Source organism: Carcharodon carcharias, chromosome 6, assembly GCF_017639515.1.
Source record: "Carcharodon carcharias isolate sCarCar2 chromosome 6, sCarCar2.pri, whole genome shotgun sequence".
Lineage (NCBI taxonomy): Eukaryota > Metazoa > Chordata > Chondrichthyes > Lamniformes > Lamnidae > Carcharodon > Carcharodon carcharias.
The window spans coordinates 50158906-50183602 of record NC_054472.1 but is presented as its reverse complement, the minus strand read 5'-3'; the positions used below and the strand labels follow the sequence as shown (position 1 = coordinate 50183602).

At 41.9% G+C, this 24697-nt stretch overlaps 1 protein-coding gene across 2 annotated transcripts in view; it reads left to right on the top strand.

Annotated features, from left to right (window-relative positions):
• The window catches only part of LOC121278769 (programmed cell death 6 interacting protein), a 132613-nt gene that overhangs the window by 91849 nt on the left and 16067 nt on the right, over positions 1-24697 (top strand). For both annotated transcript variants that reach the window (XM_041189194.1, XM_041189193.1), the window contains exons 12-16: positions 8979-9148; positions 10234-10482; positions 19959-20093; positions 21592-21686; positions 23250-23379. In XM_041189194.1, coding sequence (XP_041045128.1) covers positions 8979-9148; positions 10234-10482; positions 19959-20093; positions 21592-21686; positions 23250-23379 — 779 coding nt within the window. The remainder of the gene's footprint in view (positions 1-8978; positions 9149-10233; positions 10483-19958; positions 20094-21591; positions 21687-23249; positions 23380-24697) is intronic.

Sequence of the window (24697 nt, the reverse complement as noted above, 5' to 3'; positions counted from 1 at the left end):
AAACTGATTCCTGGTAAAATTAGGGCGCTGTACACACCTTACTCTGCCAATTTTATAATAGACCTAAGAGAAATGGCACGACTGAAGACTTTGGATACATTTGGCTTGTGCCTTAAGCATGGAAATGTTGAAAATCACTACATTTGTTTTGGTACACTATCAGTTGTAAGTTACCATGGTTATCACTGCATTGTTCTACATATTTGAATGAAAATAAAACTCTCTCTCTTCCCTGTTTACACATGAAGCCTGATTATGAGCAGACTTAAAACTAACTTTATTTTGGCCAGAATTCAGATTTTATGGTTGACCACAATGCTGTTTTGGGTCAAGGGTGGCCATAAAGTTGAAGTTTAATCCCATAATCAAACTGAAGAATTTAAAATAATAACTACACTTTAGATGGGCCAGTTACAATATTATAAAAACTGTTAGCTCATTTGTATTGGTACATCATTTTGCAAAGTTTGTGCTTGTTTTTCGTTAGAACATTATCTGATTAGGTATGGCAGTGCCTTATTTTGGAACTTGGTATACTCTTAGGTTCCTAAGAGTAAAGCAGAAGAATATGCTTTTAGTTGGTGGGAACATTTGGGAGTATATAGAATAAGATATGCGATCACAAACTACACATTTCAGTTGTACATGCCTTGTTGTTTTAAAATACTTTAGTTTATGGCTTTTTAAAAAAAAACTATAATCAAACTTCATATGGATTTCAATTGTTGATGGTTGGGAGAAATAATGTTTGATAGTGCATTAATCCATACAGTTATTTTAAAACAAAATGTTCTGAACAGATGCAGTGGATATATAATGAGCTTGTCTATATTAGCCTATTCTGATTGCCATTCGAAGGTACCAGCCTGGATTTATCAATAGAAATCACAATGAGGTCTTGCAGAGAAAATTGGACAGCAACATTCAGCACCTGTACACATGATTTCAAATATGGAAGTCCAGAAGTTAGTGTCAGATACTCTACTATTCCACAGGGTGCGCACTAACAGTCCTTGCCAATGGACTTTGCATTGAAAGACATGCAATGGCATAAAGTTGGGATTCTTGTCCCAGTTCCACATAAATACAGTATAAACAGTTAGGACCTGTGCTTTCAAGAGTAAGATTTTCAACAGTGTAATAAATAATTACTGTCAAAACTGGTTGAGTCTTAAAGGACATAGCTGCAATTGGGTCTGCAGCAGGTGGTGAGAGAGCCAACGAAAGGGGAAAACTTATTTGCCCTTGTCCTTACCAATCTGTCGCAGATGTATCTGTCCGTAACAGTATTAGTAGGAGCAGTCACCGCAGAGTCCTTCTGGAGACAAAGTCCTGTTCTTCACTTGGACCATCCCCTCCATCATGCTGCGTGGCACTACCACTGTGCTAAATGGGATAGATTTCAAACAGATCTAGCAACTCAAGCTGGGCGTTCATGAGCTGCTGTGGGCCATTAGAAGAAACAAGATTTTTTACAGCCACAATTTCAAACCTCATGGCCTGGCATATTTCTCACTCTGTCATGACCAACAAGTGGGACCAACCCTGGTTCAATGAAGAGTGCAGGAGTGCATACCAGGAACAGCACCAGACAACCTGGTGAAGCTACTTCACTGCTTGCAAGCTAAGCAGCATGCAATAGACAGAGCTAAGTGATCCCACAACCAACGGATTCAGTCCAGTTTGAATTGTGGTGGACAATTAAACAGCTAGCTGCAGGAGGAGACTCCACAACTATCCCCACCCTCAATGTTGGGGGAGCCCAGGAAATAAGTGCAAAAGACAAGGCTGAAACATTTGTAGCCATCTTCAGCAAGAATTGCTGAGTGGAAGATCCATCTCAGCCTCTTCCTGAGGGCCCCATTATCACAGATGCTGGCCTTCAGCCAATTTGATTCACTCCATGTGATGTCAAGAAACAGCTGAAGACACTGAGTACTGTAAAGATTATGGGTCTTGACAGCATTCCAACAATGCTGGAGCATTCCAACAGATCTGGAGCACAAGATCTGGCCGTACCCTTCACCAAGCCATTCCAGTACAACTACAACACAGGCATGTACCTGGCAATGTGGAAAGTTGCCCAGACATGTCCTGTACACAAAAAGCAGGACAAGTCCAACTTGGCCAATTACTGTTCCATCTGTCTACTCTTGATTGGAGTGATGGGATGTTTCACTGATAGTGCTATCAAGTGGCACTTTGTCAGCAATAACCTATTTACTCATGCTCAGTTTGGGTTCTGCCAGGGCCACTCTGCTTGTGACCAAGGCTGTAATGAAGTCAGAAGGGCTGAACTAAGAGGTGAGGTTAGAGTGTTTACCCTTGACATCAAGGCAGCATTTGACCAAGCGTGGCATCAAGGAGCCAGATCAAAACTGGAGTCAATGAGAGTGGGGGGTAAACTCCACTGGTTGGAGTCATACCTCGCACAATGGAAGATGGTTGTAGTTATTGAAGGTCAATAATTTCAGTCCCGGAACATCACTGTAGAAGTTCTTCAGGGTAGTGTCCTAAGTCCAGCCATTTTCAAATGCTTCATAATGACCTTCGCTCCATCATATGGTCAGAATTGGGGATGTTTGCTGATGTTTGCACAATATTCAACACTATTAAAATTATTCAGGTAATGAAGCAAACTGTGCCCATACACCAAAACCTGCTTTGACATTCTGGTTTGGGCTGAAAGGTGGCAAGTAACATTCATGCCACTGAAATGCCAGGCAATGACCATCTTCAAAAAGAGAGTTTTCCAGAAACTGAACTAGACCAACATAGTAACACTGTGGTTACAAGAGCAGGTCAGAGATTGGGAATTCTGCAGCAAGTAACTCATCAAATCCTGTCCACCACCTGCAAGGCACAAGTCAGGAACGTGATGGAATACGCTCTCTACCTGTGAGTGCAGCTCCAATAATATTAAAGAAGCTTGACACCATCCAGGACAAGGTGATTGATGGGCTTCCACCACCTTAAATATTCACTCCCACCTCCACTGATGCACAGTGGCAGTAGTATGTACTATCTACAAGATGCATTGCAGCAATTCACCAAGCTCCTTCGAAAGCACCTTCCAAATTTGTGATCTCTACTGCCTGCAAACTCCTCTCGAAGTCACATGCCATCCTGACTTGGAATTATATCGCTGTTCTTTCGTTGCCAGGTCAAAATTCTGGAACTCCCTCCTGAACAGCACTGTGGGTGTACCTACACCACGCAGACTGCTGCTGTTCCAGAAGGTTGCTTACCACCACCACCTCAAGGGCATTTAGGGATGGGAATAAATGCTGACCTAAGTAGCAGTGCCTGCATCTTGTGATCAAATAAAAAAAAACTGTCTTTTGAAATTTATTTAAAAATGTGGGGTATCATACTTTCAGAAGTTAGTGTTGGAAATTTTTTTTTAAATTTGTTTTTATTTCCGTTATTCTACCTGTCTCTTATCTCTCTGTGCTATTCATCTTTCACAGTTTTTGTTCTGCTTTCTGCACATGTCTTAAATCTCTGATTTATACTTCCTGATTTAGACTCTGCATATCTGAGAGGATTCTTCAGTCTGGTTGAAGAGCATCACAATTTTATTATCCTGCATTGATGTCACAGATGCCCTGTAGAGGGCACCTTATTGGATCAGATGCCAAATTTTAAGCAAGTCTGCATTCAAAAACCCACAAAAACTTTGTGGGCAGCTGACAGCATAATTGCCGATGAGGGCTATTCTGTCACCGCTGACTGCAAAATTTGGATCATCTGATTTTTTTTTCAGTAAGGTCTGTCAGACAATCTCGTGTCAAAAGCTCTCACCCAAAGGCTGTTCTTTGTATTTCTGAATTCCCCTGTCTTATGTCATTTCACTCATTACAGCCTTGGTTCAAATGTGGACAAAAGAACTGAATTTGAGGTGAGAGTGACTGCCCTTAACATCAAGGCAGCATTTTATTGAGTGTGGCATCAAGGAGCCCTAGCAAAACTGGAGTCAGTGGGAATCGGGGAAAACTCCATGCTGGTTGGAGTCATACCTGGCACAAAGGAAGATGGTTGTGTTTGTTGGAGATCAATTATCTCCGTTTCAGGACATCACTGTAGGAGTTCCTCAGGGTAGTGTCCTAGGCCCAACCATCTTGAGCTGCTTCATCATTGACCTTCCTTCCATCATAAGGTCAGAAATGGGGTTGTTCGCTGATGATTGCACAATGTTCACCATTCACTGTTAAGCTCTAATAGTTGTTTGGAAATGAAGACTGAAACCAAGACAGTCCCCTTGAGATAGTTTTATTACTGGTCATAAAACTCTTCACAGACAAAAACTTGTCACACCTGTTATCCCTTTTATACAACCAAATGGGTACTTAGGTTGTTAACTAATAATTAGCAATTAAACTCATTTAACTGTTTCTTTCCCTGACATTCGGGACTCCTCAGATGCTGAAGCAGTCAATGTCCAAATGCAGCAAGACTTGGACAATATCCAGGCTGACGTAGCAAGTAACATTCATGCCGCACAAGTGCTAGGCAATGACCATCTCCAACAAGAGAGAATCTAACCATCACCCCATGAAATTTAAAGACATTACAATTGCTGAATCCCCCACTATCAGTTTCCTGGGGTTACCATTGACTAGAAACAGAAATGTTCTAGCCACATAAATACTGTGGCTACAAGAGCAGGTCAGAAGCTAGGAATCCTGCGGTGAGTAATTGATCTCCTGACTCCACAAAGCCGGTCCATCATCTACAAGGCACAAGTCAGGAGTGCGATGGATTACTGTCAGCTTGCCTGGATGAGTGCAACTCATCGAGAATATTCAAAGATTGATACCATCCAGGACAAAGCAGCCTGCTTGATTGGCACCCCATCCACAAACATTCACTCCCTCCACCACTGATGCACAGTGGCAGCAGTGTTTGCTGTCTACAAGATGCACTTCAGAAACTCACCAAGGCTTCTTAAACAGCGCCTTCGAAAACTCATGACCGCTACCACCAAGAAGGACAAGGGCAGCAGACACATGGGAACACCATCTGGAAGTTCCTCTCCAAGACACTCACCATCCCGATTTAGAAATATATCACTGTTCCTTCATTGTCTCAGGGTCAAAATCTTGGAGCTCCCTCCTTAACTACACTGTGGGTGTACCGACACCACAAGAACTGTAGCAATTAAAGGAGACAGCTCACCACCACCTTCTCGAGGGCAATTATGGATGGGCAAATGTTGGCCAAGCCAGTGATGGCCATGAATGAATTAAAAAAAATATATCTTTTACCACTTGCGAAATTTCAAGGAGCCTGTGTTGATCCCAGAGAAATCTTACTGCTTACCTTTCTAACTTTGTCTTTGCTTTCTAAAATTATAGATATTGCTGTTAAACTGAAATTATCCATAACCTAATCGGTGTGATTTGTACAATAGCCATTCTGCTAATAATCTTAAAACAGAAGGAAAATACTGTGGTTGCTGGAAATCTGAAATAAGAACAGAAAATGTTTGAAATACTTAGCAGGTCAGGCAGCATTTGTAGAAAAAAGAGCATTAACATTTTAGGTCGATGACCTTTCATCAGAATTGATAAAAGTTAGAAGTGTAACAGGCTTTAAGCTGGTGAAATCGAGGAGAGTGGGAAAAGAGCCAAATGGAAAGCCCGCATTGGAGCAGAAGATAGGAGACGTTAAATGGCAAAAGTCTGCAGAGCCAAAGGGCGTGGTAATGGAAGAAGGAAATAAACAAAAGACGTATCCGTGTGAAGTGTAATCGGAATAAGAACAGCTGCCATCTGAAAGCCAAAACGGGAAAAGACAAGATTGAGACAAAATGTGCAAGGAAAAAGAAACAAAATGATGGCAGAAATTAATGGTCTGGAATTCTTGAACTCAATGTTGAGTCCAGAAGGCTGCTAAGTGCCTAATCCAAAGATGGGGTGCTGTTCCTCAGGCTGTATTAAGCTTCATTGTAACACTGTTCCAGGCTGAGAATACAAGGGCAGCGTGAGAGTCAGGTGGAGAATTAAAATAGTCGGCTACCGGATGCTTGAGGGGTCATGCTTGCAGACTGAAGAAAGGTGTTCCACAAAGTGTCATCCAGTCTGTGTTTGATCTCCAAACATAGTGCAGACAGCAGCTTGAGCAGTGAATACAGTACATTGTCCTCATTTAAAGTTGTGGCTGCATTTGTGAAAATTACGACTTTGTGAAACACAGGCTCCCAAAGTAATCAATGTTAAAACTGGAGTTAGGTTCTGTTGGACCTTCCTTATCAGAGAAAAAAAAATCCATTATATCCTGCAAGTTGAAATGTTTTCTGTTACTAAATGAAATAGCTTTCAAAATGAAATTTAACAATATAAAAGAAAAATGTAACTTTTTACTTGCAGTACTTCCTGCTCACCGCCAGTCTTGCTTTTTGAAGCTCCTGCTCCCTGACCCTCTTGGTTATTGCAGATCCTTCCCCTCTCTGACTTGCAACCTCTCCCTTCCCTGACCCTCCGACTAGTGGACTCCCCCCCCCCCCCCCCCCCCCCCCCCCCCACCAAACAGCTCTCCGATTCCCAACCAAGCCTCTGCTCCGACTCATCCTCTTAGCACTTTCCTCTCCTGAAGTTGCATTCCTATTCAGAAATGCTGAGCTGGGGTATCATCATCCATATTTGTGTTTTGAATTGCTCCCACTTGCTGCTTCCCTGTTCTGAACTCTCGCTATGAGCGAAGGCTCTGGAGTTGAGCAGTGAGGCAGGAGCAGTCATTTCCAAAATAGATGGATTATGACAGCACCAGCTTAGCACCCCTGCACCATTTGGACTTGCACTTTCACAACCCCAGAGCTCCTGTGTTGGGTCGGATCTGGATCTTGAACAGGGACACAAGTTCAGGAGAAGGAAGTGATCAGGGAGCAGGTGGTTCAGTGAGAGGGTGGGTCAGGCAAGTGGAGAGGCCGCAAGTTGGAGGGTCGGACATGGAGAAATGCCACTTAAACATGGTGTCAATTGGATCATGTGGGAAATGATGTAAAAGTGAATCTCTCAATGCTCAGTGAGATTACAGGCCCCATTAACTTATCGATGTTAAAGCAAAAGAATGTTAAACGGGACTTGCTGTATACAAAATTTTAAAAATACACATAAATCACTGCTTCAACCGGAAGGAGTGTTTGGCCCTTGGATGGTGAGGAGGGAGGGTGTAAAAGGGTAGGCATTACACCTCCTGTGCTTGCATGGGGAGGTGTCATGGGAAAGTACAGGAAACAGTCCAAACACAGCTTTCCCTCCCCTCTGCTTTCAGAATTCCAAAGGGACTGTCCTCTCTGTGATACCCTGGTCCACTCCTCAGTTGCCCCCATATCCCTTGTGCACAGATGCTGCCTTAGCTGCTTAGTATTCCAGCATTTTCTCTTCATACTCCTTTTTAAAGTAGAGCCTACAAGCAACTGCAAAACAGTAATTAGGCAGTGATTGATTAGTTACTTTAAAAACATCGTGGATATTATTAATTTGATAAAGAAAAATTAAAATTTACATTAAAATAACATAAAGCCAGCTAAACCAGCAGATTCTAGCTGGGATTTTCCATTCCTGCCAGCATTGGGCGTGCTTAGTGGCGTGAGTGGACAGTTGTAATCGTCCGCTCTGCCCGCCAGTGGCGGGCCATGTTCCCCGCCATCGGATATCGGGAACCTCATTGTAATACATCAACATATCAAGGCCAGCCTGCCAGAGTCATACCACCGCCCCCTCCCCCACTCAGCTGTTGGATCATCCAATGCGTTTCACAACAGCATATGTAAGGAGTAGACTTGGCGGGCTGCACTTCACTCAGCGCCAGGCTTCACAAACAGCACCACATCACTTAGGGGGGCTCACTGGTAGGTCTCTACCTACCAAATCAGCCATATGTGAGTGGTTTTCAATGGCTGCAGGGCAAGGTCTTCCTTGGGCAGGGGGAAAAGTGGCCTCAGGCAGGGGGAAGAGGCTGCAGGTTGAGAGCTGTACTGGAGAAGAAAGGTATCTCAGGGTGTGTGTGGGGGCACTTTTTGATCTGTGCAAGTGGCCTCAAGATGGTGAGGGCTAAGGAGGCAGTCTCAAGAGGAGGTAAGGCCAGATGGACATGTGAAGGTGTGTTTGAGAGAATGACTGGTGAGATGTCCCTTGAGCTGGGTGAGTGAGATGCCAGTGAATGTGATGAGCTTGAGTGTGAAAGTTTAGAGTGAGATGGTTGCCATACCCTGACTGCACGGAAGAGATCGTTCAACTTCTTTACAGTATTGGCACTGATCGCCATGACCTTAAATGGGCCAAAAGGTTTTTTCATTTTATGATTGCTGCTTCATTTTCCTTACTGGTCAAACTAATAGCTACTTTTGATGGTTCTTTCCTTTTGTCTTTCATAATCCACAAATGTCCATGCCTTCATTATCTTCTTTGTCTTCAGTTGGAATGTTATCTGTATGTTCAAGATACCTACTGTAAACTTGATTGCTTTCAGGATGAAAAAAATGCCTGCTTTGCCTTCAATCACTCATACACTGTAAAATTCAAGTCTATCAAAATCTTGAATACTTCTCAAATGTTTAGAAAGCCTCTTCAGGCATCTGTCACTGCCTGAAGTATCAAATACGATAAGATTGTTCTTTCCATTGTGTTGAAATCGGGACTTGGCATATTGGTGCTGACTCTGACTCATTGATAACTAAGTCCTCAAAACTATGGAACTCCTTAACGTGCTCAGTATTCTTTTCTTTCACCCATGATCTACAAGCTTTAAAAACCCATGTTCGACTCACCTAATCATTCATTCTTGATACTATTGGTTTTTGAAATTTTTTTTGGCTACCTACACTGTGGGCCACCTTCACCTTAGTTTCTTAGTTGGAGGAAGAAATCTACTAAGCCATTTTGGGGTGACCCAAAGAACGGAATTTTAGTACGCAGGAAGAAATGATAAATTTGAAGTAATGATTTTGTGTTGTTTTTCCCCCCTTTTCAAAGAGGGAGGTAATTTCAGAACTGCTCTGGACCGAGCCACCCATGCAGATAAAGTGGTCAGAGAACGTTATGCTACTCACAGTGAAGTAATTGCACTGCTTTGTAAACCTGAAGCAGAGCTGAACGCTGCCATACCATCTGGCAATCCAACGAAATCTCTTCAAGGCAGTGAGGTAAAGTAAAATGATGTGGAAGTGAGACTGTAGAGTTGTGTAACCTGTTGACAGATTTTTCCCCTTCCAATTTCTTGCATTGGTAAACTTTCACAGGTGTTTTAACCCAAGTTAAATAGCTGCTATTCCTGTGATCACTGCCAGCTTCAGGAGGCTATTTAATTCTTGGATAATCACATCACTTGATGCTCACACATGACGTTCACACTGGAATATTGACACTAATTTTTGAACCTCATTTTCTCATGGGTTGATCTGGGCCAACTTACCATAGAACCCTAATTAAGCTTGGGATCTTTACTGGCTGTGCATTTGAGTACCACAGAGTTAGCAGTATTTTAGCCTTGTCTTTGAAATGTGAAGCTATGGAATGAAATTAAAATGTGCTTTTAATTTATTAATTGAATTTTTGACACTACCAAGGGAGCATTTGTTTCCCTACCTGTGGTTGCTCTGAGAACAGTAAGAGGTACTTTCAGAATGTGAGATTGGAATCACATCTAGACCAAAATTGGGAGAGCTGACCGGCCCTTTTCCTTGTGAACCTACGTATTGCCACATTACTGACTTGATTTTCACGACTTGTATGATGAGATTTGAACTCTCAACCCCTTGGTTGCTAATCGAGTGGTGTAATTCTAAGTTTACTATGCCCATTATTGCAGAATTTGCCTTACAGGGAAAAATTTTAACTCATTCAAAATCCTCCCACTTGCACAGACCTAAAATCGGGCTGTAAGTATCTTGTTGGATTGTCATACCATGGGTGATTGCATTATAGCTGAACCCAACACTTTATCTGGCTTAATTTTGAACACTAAAATTTAGTTGCTATGCAGATATGGTTTATTTACAAACTTTTAAAACAAAATGTTATGCTGTTTTTGTGTTTTGGCTAACTTTGAAACTATGGTCTGTCATTCTTCTTGTCCTCTGCAAGTTGAATGTCTGAAAATCAGGATACTTAGGATTTTTCCCTGAATATGAAACTATTGCGATGAAGCAATGTTGCTTTGTTTTTAATAGCTTAAAAATGTTGAATTAGTTGAACTGCTTTTGACAATGATTTCCTTGATGCTCTTTAGGTTGTTATGCTTCTGAAGACACTTCTTGCTGCTTTGAATGAAGCCAAGAAAGAGAGAGAAACTTTTGAGAATGATATCAAGTCAGTACAGTTTGACATGTCAAGTAAGTTTCTGACAGCATTGGCTCAGGATGGTGCCATAAATGAGGAGGCTATCTCGGTGACTGAACTTGATCGATATTATGGAGGTTATACTGAGAAAGTGCAGCAAAATCTGAAAAAGCAGGAGGAGTTGCTTGCTAAAATTCAGGTAATTAATATGGTGCATGCTATAGAATGGTTGCAGCAGGCACGGAAGTCATTTGGCCTGTAGTGCCTATACCATTTTCTGCAAGAGCAATTTAGTTAATCCCACTCCCCCATTTTCCTGCAACCATGCAATTTTTTTTTCTCCAGCTACTTAGCTATTTCCCTTTTGGAAGCCACAATTGCTTCCACCACCCTTCCAGGCAGCATTCTACAAAGTGTTAAAGCTGCTACAAAAATAATTAAAAGGCTAATGGAGTGTTGGCCTTTAAGATGCTTGGGCTAACAAGTGGTGGAAGCTATGTTATAACTAAATAGGACAATGGTTAGACCCCACCTGTCACACTGCATTCAGTTCTGTGTATCATAACTTGGGAAAGATACTTTGGTCTTGGAGGGGTGCAGTACAAATTCACCTTAATTGAATCTGGTTCTTTGTAGGTTATAAAACCAAGATAGGTAAATGGAATTAATCTACAGTTCAGCCATGATTTAATTCAATGGTGGAACAGGTTTGAGAAGATGAATGGCCTACCTCTGTTCCTATCTAGAGCAAACCTTGGCAAGCTGACTGAAGAACGTTAATATAATCCTCCAAAGTAAAATTATATGTGGAATAACTTCAACAAATGCAAATTAAATGGGGTAATTGATTTAAGTAGTTTTGTAGTATATTGCTGAAAAAAGAGGCATTCTATCTAAGCTTTTTGTCTTGCACTCATCAGGATAGCCTGAAGGAAATTAGCTAAATGTCACGGGAGAACAACAGTTTATATTGCATGAGAAGAATGTGCTGATTGGTTGGCGTGTGGACCCTAGTGGAGACATTGTCATGGAGAATGCAGTATTGAGCAGTTAGCTGCCCAGCTTTGTTGAAATTTAATCGGGCAGGTCAGCTGTGACTGGTCAAGGCTTTGCCCTGGGTGAATCATGAAATTACTGTTCTCTAAGCTTTCCTTTAAATGAAAAGGATGCAAAGTGTGCACGGGTTCCTTCTGTATGAAAAGGACAGGATCCTGTGTGTGAATGTATGTGGCTTCTAGCATGTGTAAGTGAGCCATTCTGCAACCTTGTTTTCAGTGTAATTAACACAATCAGATTGTTCCTCTGGTTCCGAAGAGGAGTCATATTGTACTTGAAACGTGACCTCTGTTTCTCTCCACAGATGCTACCAGACTGGCTGAGTTTTTTCAGCACTTTGTTTTTATCTCTGTAACTTTAAACCTGCTTAAGAATGAGCCTTGCACAGAGGAAAACATTGCTGGTTATTACACACCTTGCCACCTTGTTACTCTGTTCACGGAAAAACTGGGGTCTGACTTGTGCAATATACTGCCGAATAAAGAGCAAACCTGGAGCAAAAAGCATAATTTTTTACATCTGTGCTTAAATTATTCACTAAGTTTGGTTTTGAACTTGGAAATAGTAATGGTCAGTAGCATATTGGTATTTGTCACTTGGGACATGATAAAAATGATGGTAGGCAATGTAGTTAGGTACATGGAGTTACTAAATGGCAGATTTGATTTTTCTTCTTGTTGACTTGCCGTTTCAACATTGAGAGGGAGATGCCAAACAGAAGCAATGTAGTTGTCCATGATGAGGTAAGGGAACTTGGGAATATTACCTGGGAAGCTCTTAATCTTGGTGCCAATAGTGCCAGGAAGTGTCAGCAGACGATGGAAGGACCTAGCTGTTGTTGTACATCACCTAGGTATGTGCTGGACGAAAGTAATAGGTAACCCTGATATGAAAAATCTATTTATTGGTTTCTTAGCTGGTCTCTTAACCATTTGCATCTTAGTTTTCATTCAAGTGTAATATTGAATCAAATAATCTGAAGCTGCTAAGTTATATTTGTATTAGACATTTTAACTCTAGTAGCCTTGTTAATCTTTGGAATTCTCTAACCCAGAGAGCAATGGAGGCTGAATTATTGAATATTTTCAAGGCTGGGTTGGACAGATTTTTGATCTAGAAGGGAATCCAAGGTTATGGGGGAGTGGAGGGATGGGCGTGAGGAGGCAGGAAAGTCGAGTTAAGAGCAAAATCAGACCAGCCACCATCTTACTAAATGGCGAAGCAGGCTTGAGGGGCTGAATGGCCCACTCTTGCTCCTAATAGGTTGGTATATGTGTGATTATTTTGAGAAGAGGGTTTCCCTCAGTGGCCCTGATTTCCTTTAAGATACAAAAGGCAGGCAATATGGGCTAATATAAACATCTTTCTTGTCTTAGCTATTTTTGTTTAAAGAATAAATGTGTCATTTGATGCTATGCTTGCCTCAGTCAGAGGATCATGGCCTGAATTTTATGTTCCAAGGTCAGGAGCGTGTCCAACCTGAAAGCACATGCAATTGCGCGAGATGATGTCTGGTGTGCATCCCGACACCTTCATGCACGTGATCAATATTGAGGTTAGCGGGCCCGTGCAGGAGTTGGAGCTACTCCTGCCCGTCAATTAAAGGGCCAATTAAGGCCATTAAAAAGCCAATTGGATTCTATTTTACGTTGCCCATGTGATTTGGCGCTTGTTGCTTTGTCATCGAATTTTCATCCATGGGCAGGATAAAATGGGCCTGGAGCATTGCCATTTTGAGTAGTGAGGAGTTTAGAAGATAGTTTGCTGCTGCTTGCTTATTGAAACTTGACAGCCTTGTCTCTGTTTTGAGCTTCAGTCTTTGCATTACTAACCTTCATTTCAAGACTCATTGGTGCCTCCATGGTCCCTGGAGGATTTATACTGTGTGGAACCTTCCAGTCACCAGCTTTCTGTTTCTCTGGTAATGGAGATTGTGTACTCCACTGGTGGCACCTCCTCTGAGGAGGAAGAAAGGGGAAGAAGTGGGAGGAGGCCAGGTGCCCATAGGCAGTGTCCATGGGAGCAACCTTTGGGAAGAGAGGTGCAGGCACAGGGCCAGCATGGAGTCCAAGGCGGAAGGAGCTGTAGAAGACCACACTATCATGCTGCCAGGGTTTACAGGTAGCGATGCAGCTACCTCAACCTGTCAGAGGTGCAATGCTGAAGGAGGCTCCGCCTCTCCAGGGAGACTGTGACCTACATTTGACATATGATTGGGCCTGAGATCACCTCTACCTGTGTAGGTAGCCACACCATGCCAGTGGCTCTGAAGATCACAGTGGCCCTCAGCTTACATGCCCCTGGCTCTTTTCAGGGGTCAGTGGGAGATGTGTGGAGTGTCCCAATCGGCTAACCACAGTTGCGTAAAGCTGTTGACTTGATGCTCTGTTTGGGTGGGTCATGACATTTATTCATTTATGGATGGACGAGGTCAGTCAGCTCAGTGAGCCAGAGGCTTTGCTGTGATTGCTGTGTTCCCCCGCATCCTGGGTAACATCAACTGCACAAATGTAGCCGTCAAGGTTCCAGTGGGTAGGTCGGGTGCCTTTGTCAAAAGAATGTCCAGATAGTTTATGACCACAGAAGCAGATTCTGCAAGTCTGCGCAAGGTACCCTGGCAGCTCCCATGATGCATACTTCCTCAGATACTCTCAGGTGCCAAGGCTGTTCATAGCTCCAGCTTGACTGGATGGATGGCTGCTGGGTGACCAGGACTATCCATTGAAAAGGTGGCTTATGAAATCTCTCCAGCATCCAAGAACAGAAGCAGAGCAGCGTTATAATAGGAATCATGCCTCCACAAGTTCGGTGATAGAGAGGACCATTGGTCTTAAGATGAGAATCAAATGCCTGGATCGTTCAGTGGGAGCACTCAAAACACGCCAGAGCGTGTGCATCGGATAGTGGTTGCATGCTGCGCTTCCTACAATCTTGCTCTGGCAAGGAGGGACACACTGGAGAAAGAGGATCTTGAGGCAGCTCCACAGGCCACATATGATGACTCCAGTGGTGGATCAGAAAAGGAGCCTGGGGAAGAGCATAGTGAGGACATGGAGGCAGACCTTTGGAACCTCTAGGGAGGCAGAGACACCTTAATTCAATGCTTCATTAACTAGGCTGCCAAGGCACTGCTTCTATCTCATGCCATTGGTGCCACCTCCTTACTGGATGTTTGAAATGACCCATTCCAATGAACCCAAAGTCCAATCAGTACCTGTGCAATAAGGTTCAGAGCCACTCAAGTCCAGTATGAGACACTGGTGTGCCCTGCAACTACAAAAACAAGTGAAGCATTCTCAGGCCAATAACACAAAAGCAAAATTTATATCACGTCGGCACTCTCAATGAATGAACATAACAGTATAAATAGTCACACCAGTAAACAAATTAATAAAACCGAGAACCACCCATAAAAAGTCCCCCTTGTGCTCACGGTGCCTTAAACTCACGCTGAGTGCTGCATCCTGGTCCCCCCCCACCCCCCTCCACCTCCATCGGTCCTTGTCCCCTCGATGTTGTTACTGCTTCTTTTCTCCTGAAAGGTCGGAGGAGCATTGGTTACTCCACTCTCTACATACAGTGCCATTACAGCCAGGCCAACCCCTCCTGAGGAACACCTTGCAGGGCACGTCCGAGTTGTGGCCCTCAACCTGCAAAGCAATCAGGCCAAGTTGCCAGAGCTCACTACCTTGGCTGGCACCCTTTTCATTTCCAGTTGGTACTCAGACTCTGACATCCCTGAGCACCACAGGGGGACGGCCAGCTGTTAACACCGCTCAGCACAGATGCATGCCAACTTGATACTTGTCCTTGCTGAGCGCAACAGATTGTTGAACCTTTTGTGGCACTGCTCCCATGTGCGCCGCACAGCATCATGCTGACCTGGGCTGCCAACCCTTGCCATGCTTTTTTGGTTAGGTGCCCTGGTCTCCTCTTGCTATCCCTAGGAATGAGAATGTCCCACCTGGCACTGACCTCCTGCTCTAGGATTCCCAGGCACTCGCCCAAGAACTGACAGGGGCGGGGGGTTTGGGGAGAATGCTGGGTGCCCACGAGACTTTCCCTCCAATCTGTCGTGCCCAGCAGTTGCAGATGTCATTGCTGGCCGAAATATACGTTCCTTCGAACAACTCCCAAGGTTGCAAAGTATTCCCTGGCAGCCTTCAGGGAGCTACCTTTGCTGGCTTTAAATCCCCCACTGGGTTACCTTTGGACCCGGCGCCCGACAGGCTCCCGTCCCTCTGCAACCATTGAAAAGACACATTTCACGCTGGGTGGCCCATAATTGACCACCCAGCGTGAAATCGAGTTGGAAAATCCAAATGAGAAAAACTCTGGGTATTTGATTAGGAGGTTTCTCCCCAATCTAAACTTTGTGAAACACCAGAAGAAAAAACCAGCTATCATCAGCAATATGACTGAGTCAATTCCACCGACAGCAGAATATGCACCATACTGGACCCACTGACTTGCCGTGAAATTCAGGCCCATTTCTTAGTGACCCACTGTAGGCATTTTGCATATAATCTAGAGTGACACTTGAGTGCAGAATTGATGAAATGCTATATTGAGATTTTCTAGATTTTGGATGATCTGGTAAATGGAAACACCCTCAACTTGTTCTGGTGGGTGTAATAGACCTTGTGGCATGATTCAAAGAAGAGTTGGGAAATCTCCCAGAACACTGACAAACATTTATTTCTTAACCAGTATTCTCAGAAAGCAGATTAACTAGTTCTTCATCTCATTGCTATCGGTGGAATCTTTCTTGCTTACATTACAGCAGTGCCTGTATCTCCAAAGTAGTTCCCTGTTTGTGAAGTATAGCTTTGAATTCTGTAAATAAAAACTTTCTCAAACACTGATGAAATCAAGGAAATTGGTTTGTAGAAGCAATTGAATAATAAAGGAACAGAACCTCTGTCAATAAATACTGTAACTTTGATTTTCTACTGTCCTTCTGTTAGTTTTAGCATTGTTATGACTCAGACTTCTGCAATCTAATTTTACCATGCTGTCAGTGGCTTAAAGCAAGAACTTTAAAATTCTGAAGGGCTTACAAAAATGTTTTGCAGTGATTATAGTCCTTGTTCCTGCTTTAGTTTGTTTGAAAACCTTCGACAATGCATTTTAAAATTATAGATGCTGTATGCTGTGACTTTTTATTGAATTAAGTATAAACTGGGCTAAGTGGATCAAATGTCAGTAGGGGGAACATTTAGGGGACAGTTATCATTGTATCATAATGTTTAGATTGGCTGTGGAAAAGGACAAGGAGCAGTCCAGAGTAAGAATAATTAATTGGGGAGGCAAACTTCAATGTGGTGAGAATGGATCTGGCACAGATAAATTGGAACCCAAGATTGTTCCATTACAGTTTTGCCTGTCAGTGGGTTGCCTTCAAAAAGTAGGTAGATCGGGTACAGTCAAGGTATACTTCCGTGAGTGGGAAGATTAGGCAAACGAATCCAGAACTCCCTGGATGGTGCAATAGATGAGGAGTAAAATAAAGCAGAAAAAGGGTACATGTGACATGTCAGGTGGATAAGCCAATTGAGAATCAGGCCCAATAGTAGGTTCAGAGGGGAATTGAATAAAAAATCAGACAAAATAGAGAGAGAGTATGAAAAGAGACTAGCAGCTAACATAAAAAAGGAATCCAAATGTCTTCGCTAGGCATATAAACACTAAAGGGTTTGTCAGAGGGGCTGGTTCTGATCTAAAAAGGGATTTACTCAAGGAGGCAGGGGGCACGGCAAAGGTACTAAATGGTACTCTGCATTTGTCTTTGCCAAGGAAGAAGGTACTGCCCAAGTCATGGTGGAAGAGGATTTCATAGGCACACTTGATGGGTCTAAATTTGATAGAGGAGGTATTAAATAGATTGTACTTAAAGTTAAGTCACCAGGAACCAGATGAGATGCAACCAAGAATGCTAGGAGAAGTAAGGGCGGAGGTGGATGAGGCACTGACCATGACTTTTCAATCCTCCTTGGATGCAGAGGTGGTACCAGAGGACTGGAGAATTGTAAATGTTATACCTGTACCCTTGTTGAAGAGGGGGTCGAAGGATGAACCTGGCAACTGCAGATCAGTCAGTGTGGAAGCTTTTAAAGAAGATAATTTGGGACCGTATTAATAGTCACTTGGGCAGATGTAGATGAATTAAGGAAAGCAAGCGCAGATTTGTTATGGGAAATTGTGTTTTGCCAGCTTGCTCGAGTTTTTTGAGGTGGCAGAGAGGATGGATGAGGATAGTGTGTTTGATCTGATGTGCATGGACTTCAAAAACATTTGATAAAGTGCTGCACGACAGACTTGTGAGCCAAGTTCGAGCTCATGAAATGAAGGGGACAGTGGCGATATGGAGGCGGGATTGGCTGAGTGACAGGAAATGGCGAGTGGTGGTAAACTGTTGCTTTTCAGACTGGAGGAAGGTTTATGGGGGGGGTTTCCCTGCTGTGAGTGATATGTATTTATGGCTGAGACTTTGGTGTACAGGACGCAGTTTTGGAATTTGGGGATGATGCAAGATGTGGAGGTACTGTGAACTGAGTGTGATGAACTTCAGAGGGGTATGGCCAGGTTGGTGGAATGGGCGGGTAAGTGGTTTGATGCAGGGAGGTGTGAAGAGGTTCATTTTGGTAGGAGGAATGGCAGAGGCAATAAAAAGGAAAAGGGTGCAATTCTGAAGGGAGTGCAGGAGCAGAGGGACCTGGGGGTATATGCGCACAAGCCATTGGAGCTGGCAGGGTCAGGTTGAAATCGTGGTTAACAGAGCACATGGGATCTTGGGCTATGTGGGTGGGGGCACAGAATGCAGAAACAGTTAAGTTACGATAAACCTTTGGTTTAGCCTTGACTGGAATGTTGCATGCACTTCTGGGAGGATGTGGATGCATTGGAGAAGGCACTGAGAAGATTCGTGAGATTGATTCCAGCGATGAGGAATTTGTTGCAGTTGGAGAAGTTGAGGTTCTTCCTTGCAGAGGAGGTGGTTTAATGGAGGTGTTCAAAGTTGAGGGGATGGAGTAGATGAGGAGGAACTGTTCCTCTTGGTGGAGTGATTGACAACTGGATGACACTGATTTTTAAGGTGATTACCATTGCTTCTTTTGCCAATGTGAGGATTTTTCTTAATGCAGCGAGTGATCAGAGTCAGGAGTGTACTGCCTAAGAGTGTGTGGTGGAGGCAGATTCCATTGTGGCTTTCAGAAGAGAATTGGACCATTATCTGAAGAGAAATTATTTTTGGGGCTACAGGGAACAGGCAGCAAAGTGGCATGAAGTGAATTGTTCTTGCAGACAGCCAGCACAGACGCGATTGGATGAATGGTACCCTTCTGTACTGTAATCCTTCTATGATTCTATTAAGGTCTGAAATAAAAATGAGTGCACAGCCTGTCCGCATCTAAAAGACAGAAACAAGTTAAAATTTTGGAGGGATGCAACATGTATGGGGTTAGACTACTATTGAAATGGAAATGCTTGAGAGAGTGAGGACAGTAGTGTCAGTGCAGGTACAATACCTCAAATCCGGCTGTCCGAAAAGTGCCAATGGTTGAAAACCAATCATTTTTTTTAAAGCTGCTATCACTTAGTTTTCCCTCCTCACTGACATCTTTGGTCTAACAGTATGGCTGGGAAATTGCTTGCAGCTGCTCCCACTCCACCACCAACACTTCATTAAATTCCAGCAGGAACCCAATTTACATGCATAAGCAGCTTCTACCACACTTCCGGCAACTTATCACTGACAGATCTGAAGCAACTCCAATGAATTTCCTTGGCTTATCTTGCAGCAGTGTTGCTTTCTTTCAAAACTGCCCATTGCAATCTATGATAAAATACCCCCAGCACTCAACATGCCTGGCCCGAACCATCTAACCCAAAAACGGGCAAAATTGGTGCTGAGATTGCTAGTTTCGAGACACTGTACCTGTACATTATACTGTATACATTGGAATTAACTGTAGGTTGGCTTGAATTGCCAGGGTTTTTCAGCCTGGTTTGACATGCAAGAGTTGCATTGCTTGTGGTGTCAGATCCAAGTTAATCCCCTCCAAGGAGCCTTGCTTAAGTTCCTCTGGGAGTCATGTTGGACCCAGTCTCCTTTTTGCATTGCACATGAGCAGTTCCATAACTATGCTAAAGCAGCTGTCTAAATTTGCCTTAATCTCCAATCACTATTGCAACTTCAGTTTGAAGGTTGGCCTCCTAAAGACTTTCAAAGAATTGGTTGATATAGAATGTGGTGTTTGATTGTTAATAACAAATGTGTGAAATCATAAGTAGCAAGGGATCAGCTTCGCTTATTTCCCAGAGCTTCACACTATTATCAATAGGTTTATTTTATGCACTTGTCACAGAAATAAGCCAGGTATTAGCACATATCGGTTACATTACTCTTGATTTATGAATTACTTGTTAATTGAAGAAAAATCAGTTCCATGAGTCAAATTACTGTTCAAAAATATGTATTCTACCATTATTTAGCTAATGCATTGCTTGTTGGTTGTGTCTTTTTTCACTCCACGTTTTAAATAGATGCTGGTTGACATATTCTTACCAACATAAATTTGGAACAAATAATTAAAATCTTGCATCTGTTCTGCCTAGGCTGCTCATGAAGAATTTTCGAAGTCAACACAATCAAACACAGATGCTAATCAGAGGGAAGAAATGCTTAAGAAGTTAGCAGCAGGACATGATCAGTTTGTTGAACTTGTTAATAACTTGAAAGAAGGAACAAAAGTGAGTTTTTCCATAGTTTATTCTCCGAAAAAAAATAATTTGTGTTTTCATTCTTGCATCATATAATAATTAACTGCTTCACATGGTGGACTGTCTGTAATTTTAAAATTTAGATAAGTTTTGAATTTGCACAATATTTTAAAGCTTTCAGTTCACATAGTTTCAAGTGGTGATTTAACACAATCTTAACTGGAAAATTTCACTGTTACACTGCATTTCTTGTGTTTTTAACTTGCTGCTGTGAAAGGCAAGATTCACATTTAGAATATTGTGAGCAATTTCGGGCCCCGTATTTCAGGAAGGATGTTCTGGCCCTGGAGAGGGTCTAGAGGAAGTTCACGAGAACAATCCCAGAAATGAAAGGCTTAACATATGAGGAACATTTGAGGACTCTGGGTCTATTCTTGATGGAGTTTAGAAGGATGAGGGGGGATCTGATTGAAACTTACAGAATACTGAAAGGCCTGGATAGAGTGGACGTGGGGAAGATGTTTCCATTAGTAGGAGAGACTAGGACCCAAGGGCACAGCTTCAGAGTAAAGGGAAGACCTTTTAGAACAGAGATGAGGAGAAACTTCTTTAGTCAGAGAGTGATGAATCTATGGAATTCATTGCCACAGAAGGCTGTGGAGGCCAGGTCACTGAATGTATTTAAGACCGAGATAGATAGGTTCTTGATTGGTAAGGGGATCAAAGGTTACGGGGAGAAGGCGGGAGAATGGTGTTGAGAAAGTTATCAGCCATGATTGAATGGTGGAGCAGACTCGATGGGCCGAATGGCCTAATTTCTGTTCCTATGTCTTATGGTCTTTTCGCTTGTACAACACATTATCAACCTGCAGAAAATACAGCAGTATAAAAGCTATTTAAGGTTTGATGGTCCCAGCCTTCAAAAAACAAAGCTAGTCCAAAAAGATGTGGAAGTACAAACATGAGCAGAACTTGTGTAGCTGCAAATTTGCCCTTTCAAGGGTTCAGAGGACACCATTTAGTAATTGGAAAGCAGAGGAGCCTCAAAGCAGCTGGAGATTTTCAAACCATCACTTGGTCAGTTGAGCTCTCCAAGCACTGCACTACCTTTTTAAAAAAAAAAACAATGAACAGAAAATGTGGAATACTCATCAGATAAGGAGCGTCTGATCAGACACACCAAATGGTCAAAGTAACAATTGATCAGAACTTATCTGCCTATAGGCAGGGATCTTCAACGTGCCATAGCAGAAAGCATCCATGAAGGGTACAACCTTCACTTTAACTGGTTTCCAAAGCATGATTTCAAATATAGAACATTGGTGAGGAGACACCCCTAACCCCATTTCGAAAGCAATCATATCATTACTGACTTAACTCTGTCAATTCTCTTTGTATTTTTCTGCTTTTATATATTTGCAGCAGGGGGTAACTGCCAGTGAATTCATACTGGCAGATAGATATGTCAAGATTAGGGCAGCTGTCAATCTGTTATCATAATTTTTGTATAAATATCTCTCCTTTGTAGTTCTACAATGGATTCACTGAAATTCTCCTGAAATTTCAAACAAAATGTTCTGACATTGTGTTTGCTCGCAAGACTGAAAGGGATGAACTTTTGAAGTAAGTGATTTTTTTAAATGCTTTCCTACAGCAGTCTTGACCATTTTGGGTGACATTTGTTTTTAACAAATATTCTCCTGGTACTGTTGTTAAGTAATTATTTAGTGGTGTGTTATAATCTGGTTTCATGTTGCCTTGCGAACAGATTATCTGTTTGCCAGTCCAGAGAGAGAAATTGTTTAGGTAGTGTTGCTTCGAGCAGTACTATGCAGGATTAAGCCAGTGCCCTAGTCCACTACCTGCAAGGCACATGGTGCAGTCTTCAGTGTTATCAATGAAACATGCTGCGTGAATTGCACAGATAGCACATAACATTGCCTGTCCCTGAAAGTCTGCATAGCTGTGGTACACAAATGGATTTCTCTCTTCCAGTGTTCCAACTTTAACTTTCAAGTGCTTCAGTCCTATTTATGACTCAAGTTCAGGAATAACATTTCTGTATTGTATGTAAAGTTAATAAGAGATGGTTTTTCAATCAGAAAATTAATTGAGGATATGTGATTAAATACATTGGTTAGAAATATATTAGAAGAAAATGGGTAATCGAGGGTAATGTGGACCCTTTAAAATAGAGGGGGGTGTAATATTGGAAATGAAAATAGTAAATAGTAAATGTTGAACAATTGCTTTGAGTCAGTCTCATAGCAGAAGATGAAATTACAATACCTGATATTTCAGAGAAATTCCTTATGAATCAAGGACTGGAACTCACTGACGTTAACATAAAAAGGAAAATGATATTAGGAAAAATAATGGCATTGAAGACTGCCATCCCAGGATTTGATGGTTTTCACTCCAAGGTTTTAAAGGAAGTAGATGAGGAATTTGCAGTTTCTTTAGCCATAATCTCCCATAGCTGTCTCGATTCAGGAATCGCTCCTTTAGATTGGAAAATAAAAAAAATTACTCCATTATTTAAGAAGGATGAGAGCGAGAAACCTGTAGCCTTGTTATTTGAACTTTTGATCTGGGGAAGTTATTGCAAAGTATAGTTAAGAGCAAAGTGACTGAATATTTAGGGAAATCAAGCAGAGTTGAGAGAACCAACAGGGATTGTAGCGAGTAGTTCATATCTAACAAACATGGTTGAATTTTTTGTGTAACTAACTAAAGTAGTAGACAGAGCAATGTCTATGGATATCGGACAAAAACAATTGACGTTAGCTCAATTAATAATTCTAAAACTAGCTTGATTTTTTTTTTCTACACAAGGAAATGGAGCCCTAGCAGGTGGATGGAGTTAAGTTACAGGCCAGCCAAAATCCCTGAATGGTGAGACAGGCTGAAGGAGCTGAATGGTCTACTCCTATACCTGTGTTCCAGTGGTGTTATTGGGTTGGCAGCATCTCTCATTCTTTTGTCAAATAGTCGCATAAAGGATGAAGCCCTTTAGAATATTTTGTGACATCATGATGTTCAAGACATCACAGACAGCTACCTCCACTCCCATTTTTTCACTTTGTCTGAATCTGTGGTTTTATTTGATTGTAAACTTAACAGAACTGTGAACGAAAAGGACAGCTTAGATATTAAGGTTTGTAATTTTTTCATCCTTTTTGTTAGGGATTTACAACAAAGCATAGCTAGAGAACCCAGTGCACCTGATATTCCAGCAGCACCTGCATACCAGACTGCTGCTTCTGTTGGAGGAACCACACCTGCTGTTCCAACTCCTGCACCCAGAAGTCTATTTGTAAGTAGACTGATCAAAATCTTTATGATCATTATCATTTGAGACCGTAAAACACCTGGAAGTATATAAACTATTATATGGAGCTAAGGTAAATATCAGGGAAGAACATTTTGGCTCAGTTATGCTGTTTCTTTTTTTCTGTGCAATCTGTCTGAAGTTGGTGTTAACCCAAGCAAGATTGTGGAACTTTAAGACCAATTTACATTCAGTTCAAACTGAGTTTATGGGATCTTTTGTGCCAATATAAAAAAAATTGCTCTGGAAGCCGGCCCTGACCACAAAACCCGTCATCACTCAAAGTGAATCCACCATAATTAGGAGTTTCTATTGACTGTGGTGGTTTACAGGCTATAAAATTTAAGCTGCTGCTTTTGGACACAAAGACACTAATGAGCACATTTTGAAAGATTTTTGAATTTTTTTTTTCAAATTTACTAAAAAACTGATAACTGTGCCCAAAATAACTAAAAATGGTTCTGCCTAATTTTAAGCTATTCTTGGTCATTTAAAATTAGGTTACTCACAAGTGCTGCTTTGATACTGATTAAAAACGCTTAATATTTTTGTGATAAACTAATTTTTCAGCTGTATTAATCAAACCATTGAATTACCACTCTTGAATATATGAAAGGCATTTTTCAAGCAAATTTTATTTCAGAAGTTTAATTTTAAAAAGCTGCATGATTGCTCTCGCTCATGACACATATTTTTGACTACAAATGACGAGTGGGAATTCAAGGGGAAAAATGTCTTCTCAACACAGACGCAGAAACCTTCCATCCTGTAATCTGTATCAATTGATAAAACTTGACCGAACTGATGGACAGTGCTTAACTTCACGTTAGAGTAATATATTGGTTTATGTTACTGGTCTAGAGATGTCGAGAATGTGATTTCAAATGATACTATGATGGCTTGAGAATTTAAGTTCATTTTGAGAAATGTCTGGGAATATAAAGCTGACAAGTGGCCACAAAGCTATCTGATTGCTTGACAAATCTAACTGGTTTGCAAATGTCCTTTATGGAACAAAAGCTGTCATTGAGCAGTTTGATCTAAATGCAACAAAGTGGTTGAATCTTTGCTGCCCTCTGAAGTAACTCAGCAAGCACTCCATTGGTATTTACGGGTGGGCAATAAATGTTGGCTGTGCCAGTGCTGGCCACAACTTGAGTGTTCATACAAAAAATATGATGGGTTTACTGTACATGAGCAAATAATTTTGAAATTTGAGCCAATTAACCAAAAGATTCCATCATTATATTTCAAAGATGAGTCTAGTTCCATTAAGTGTTTCATTCTGTTAATTACTTTACAA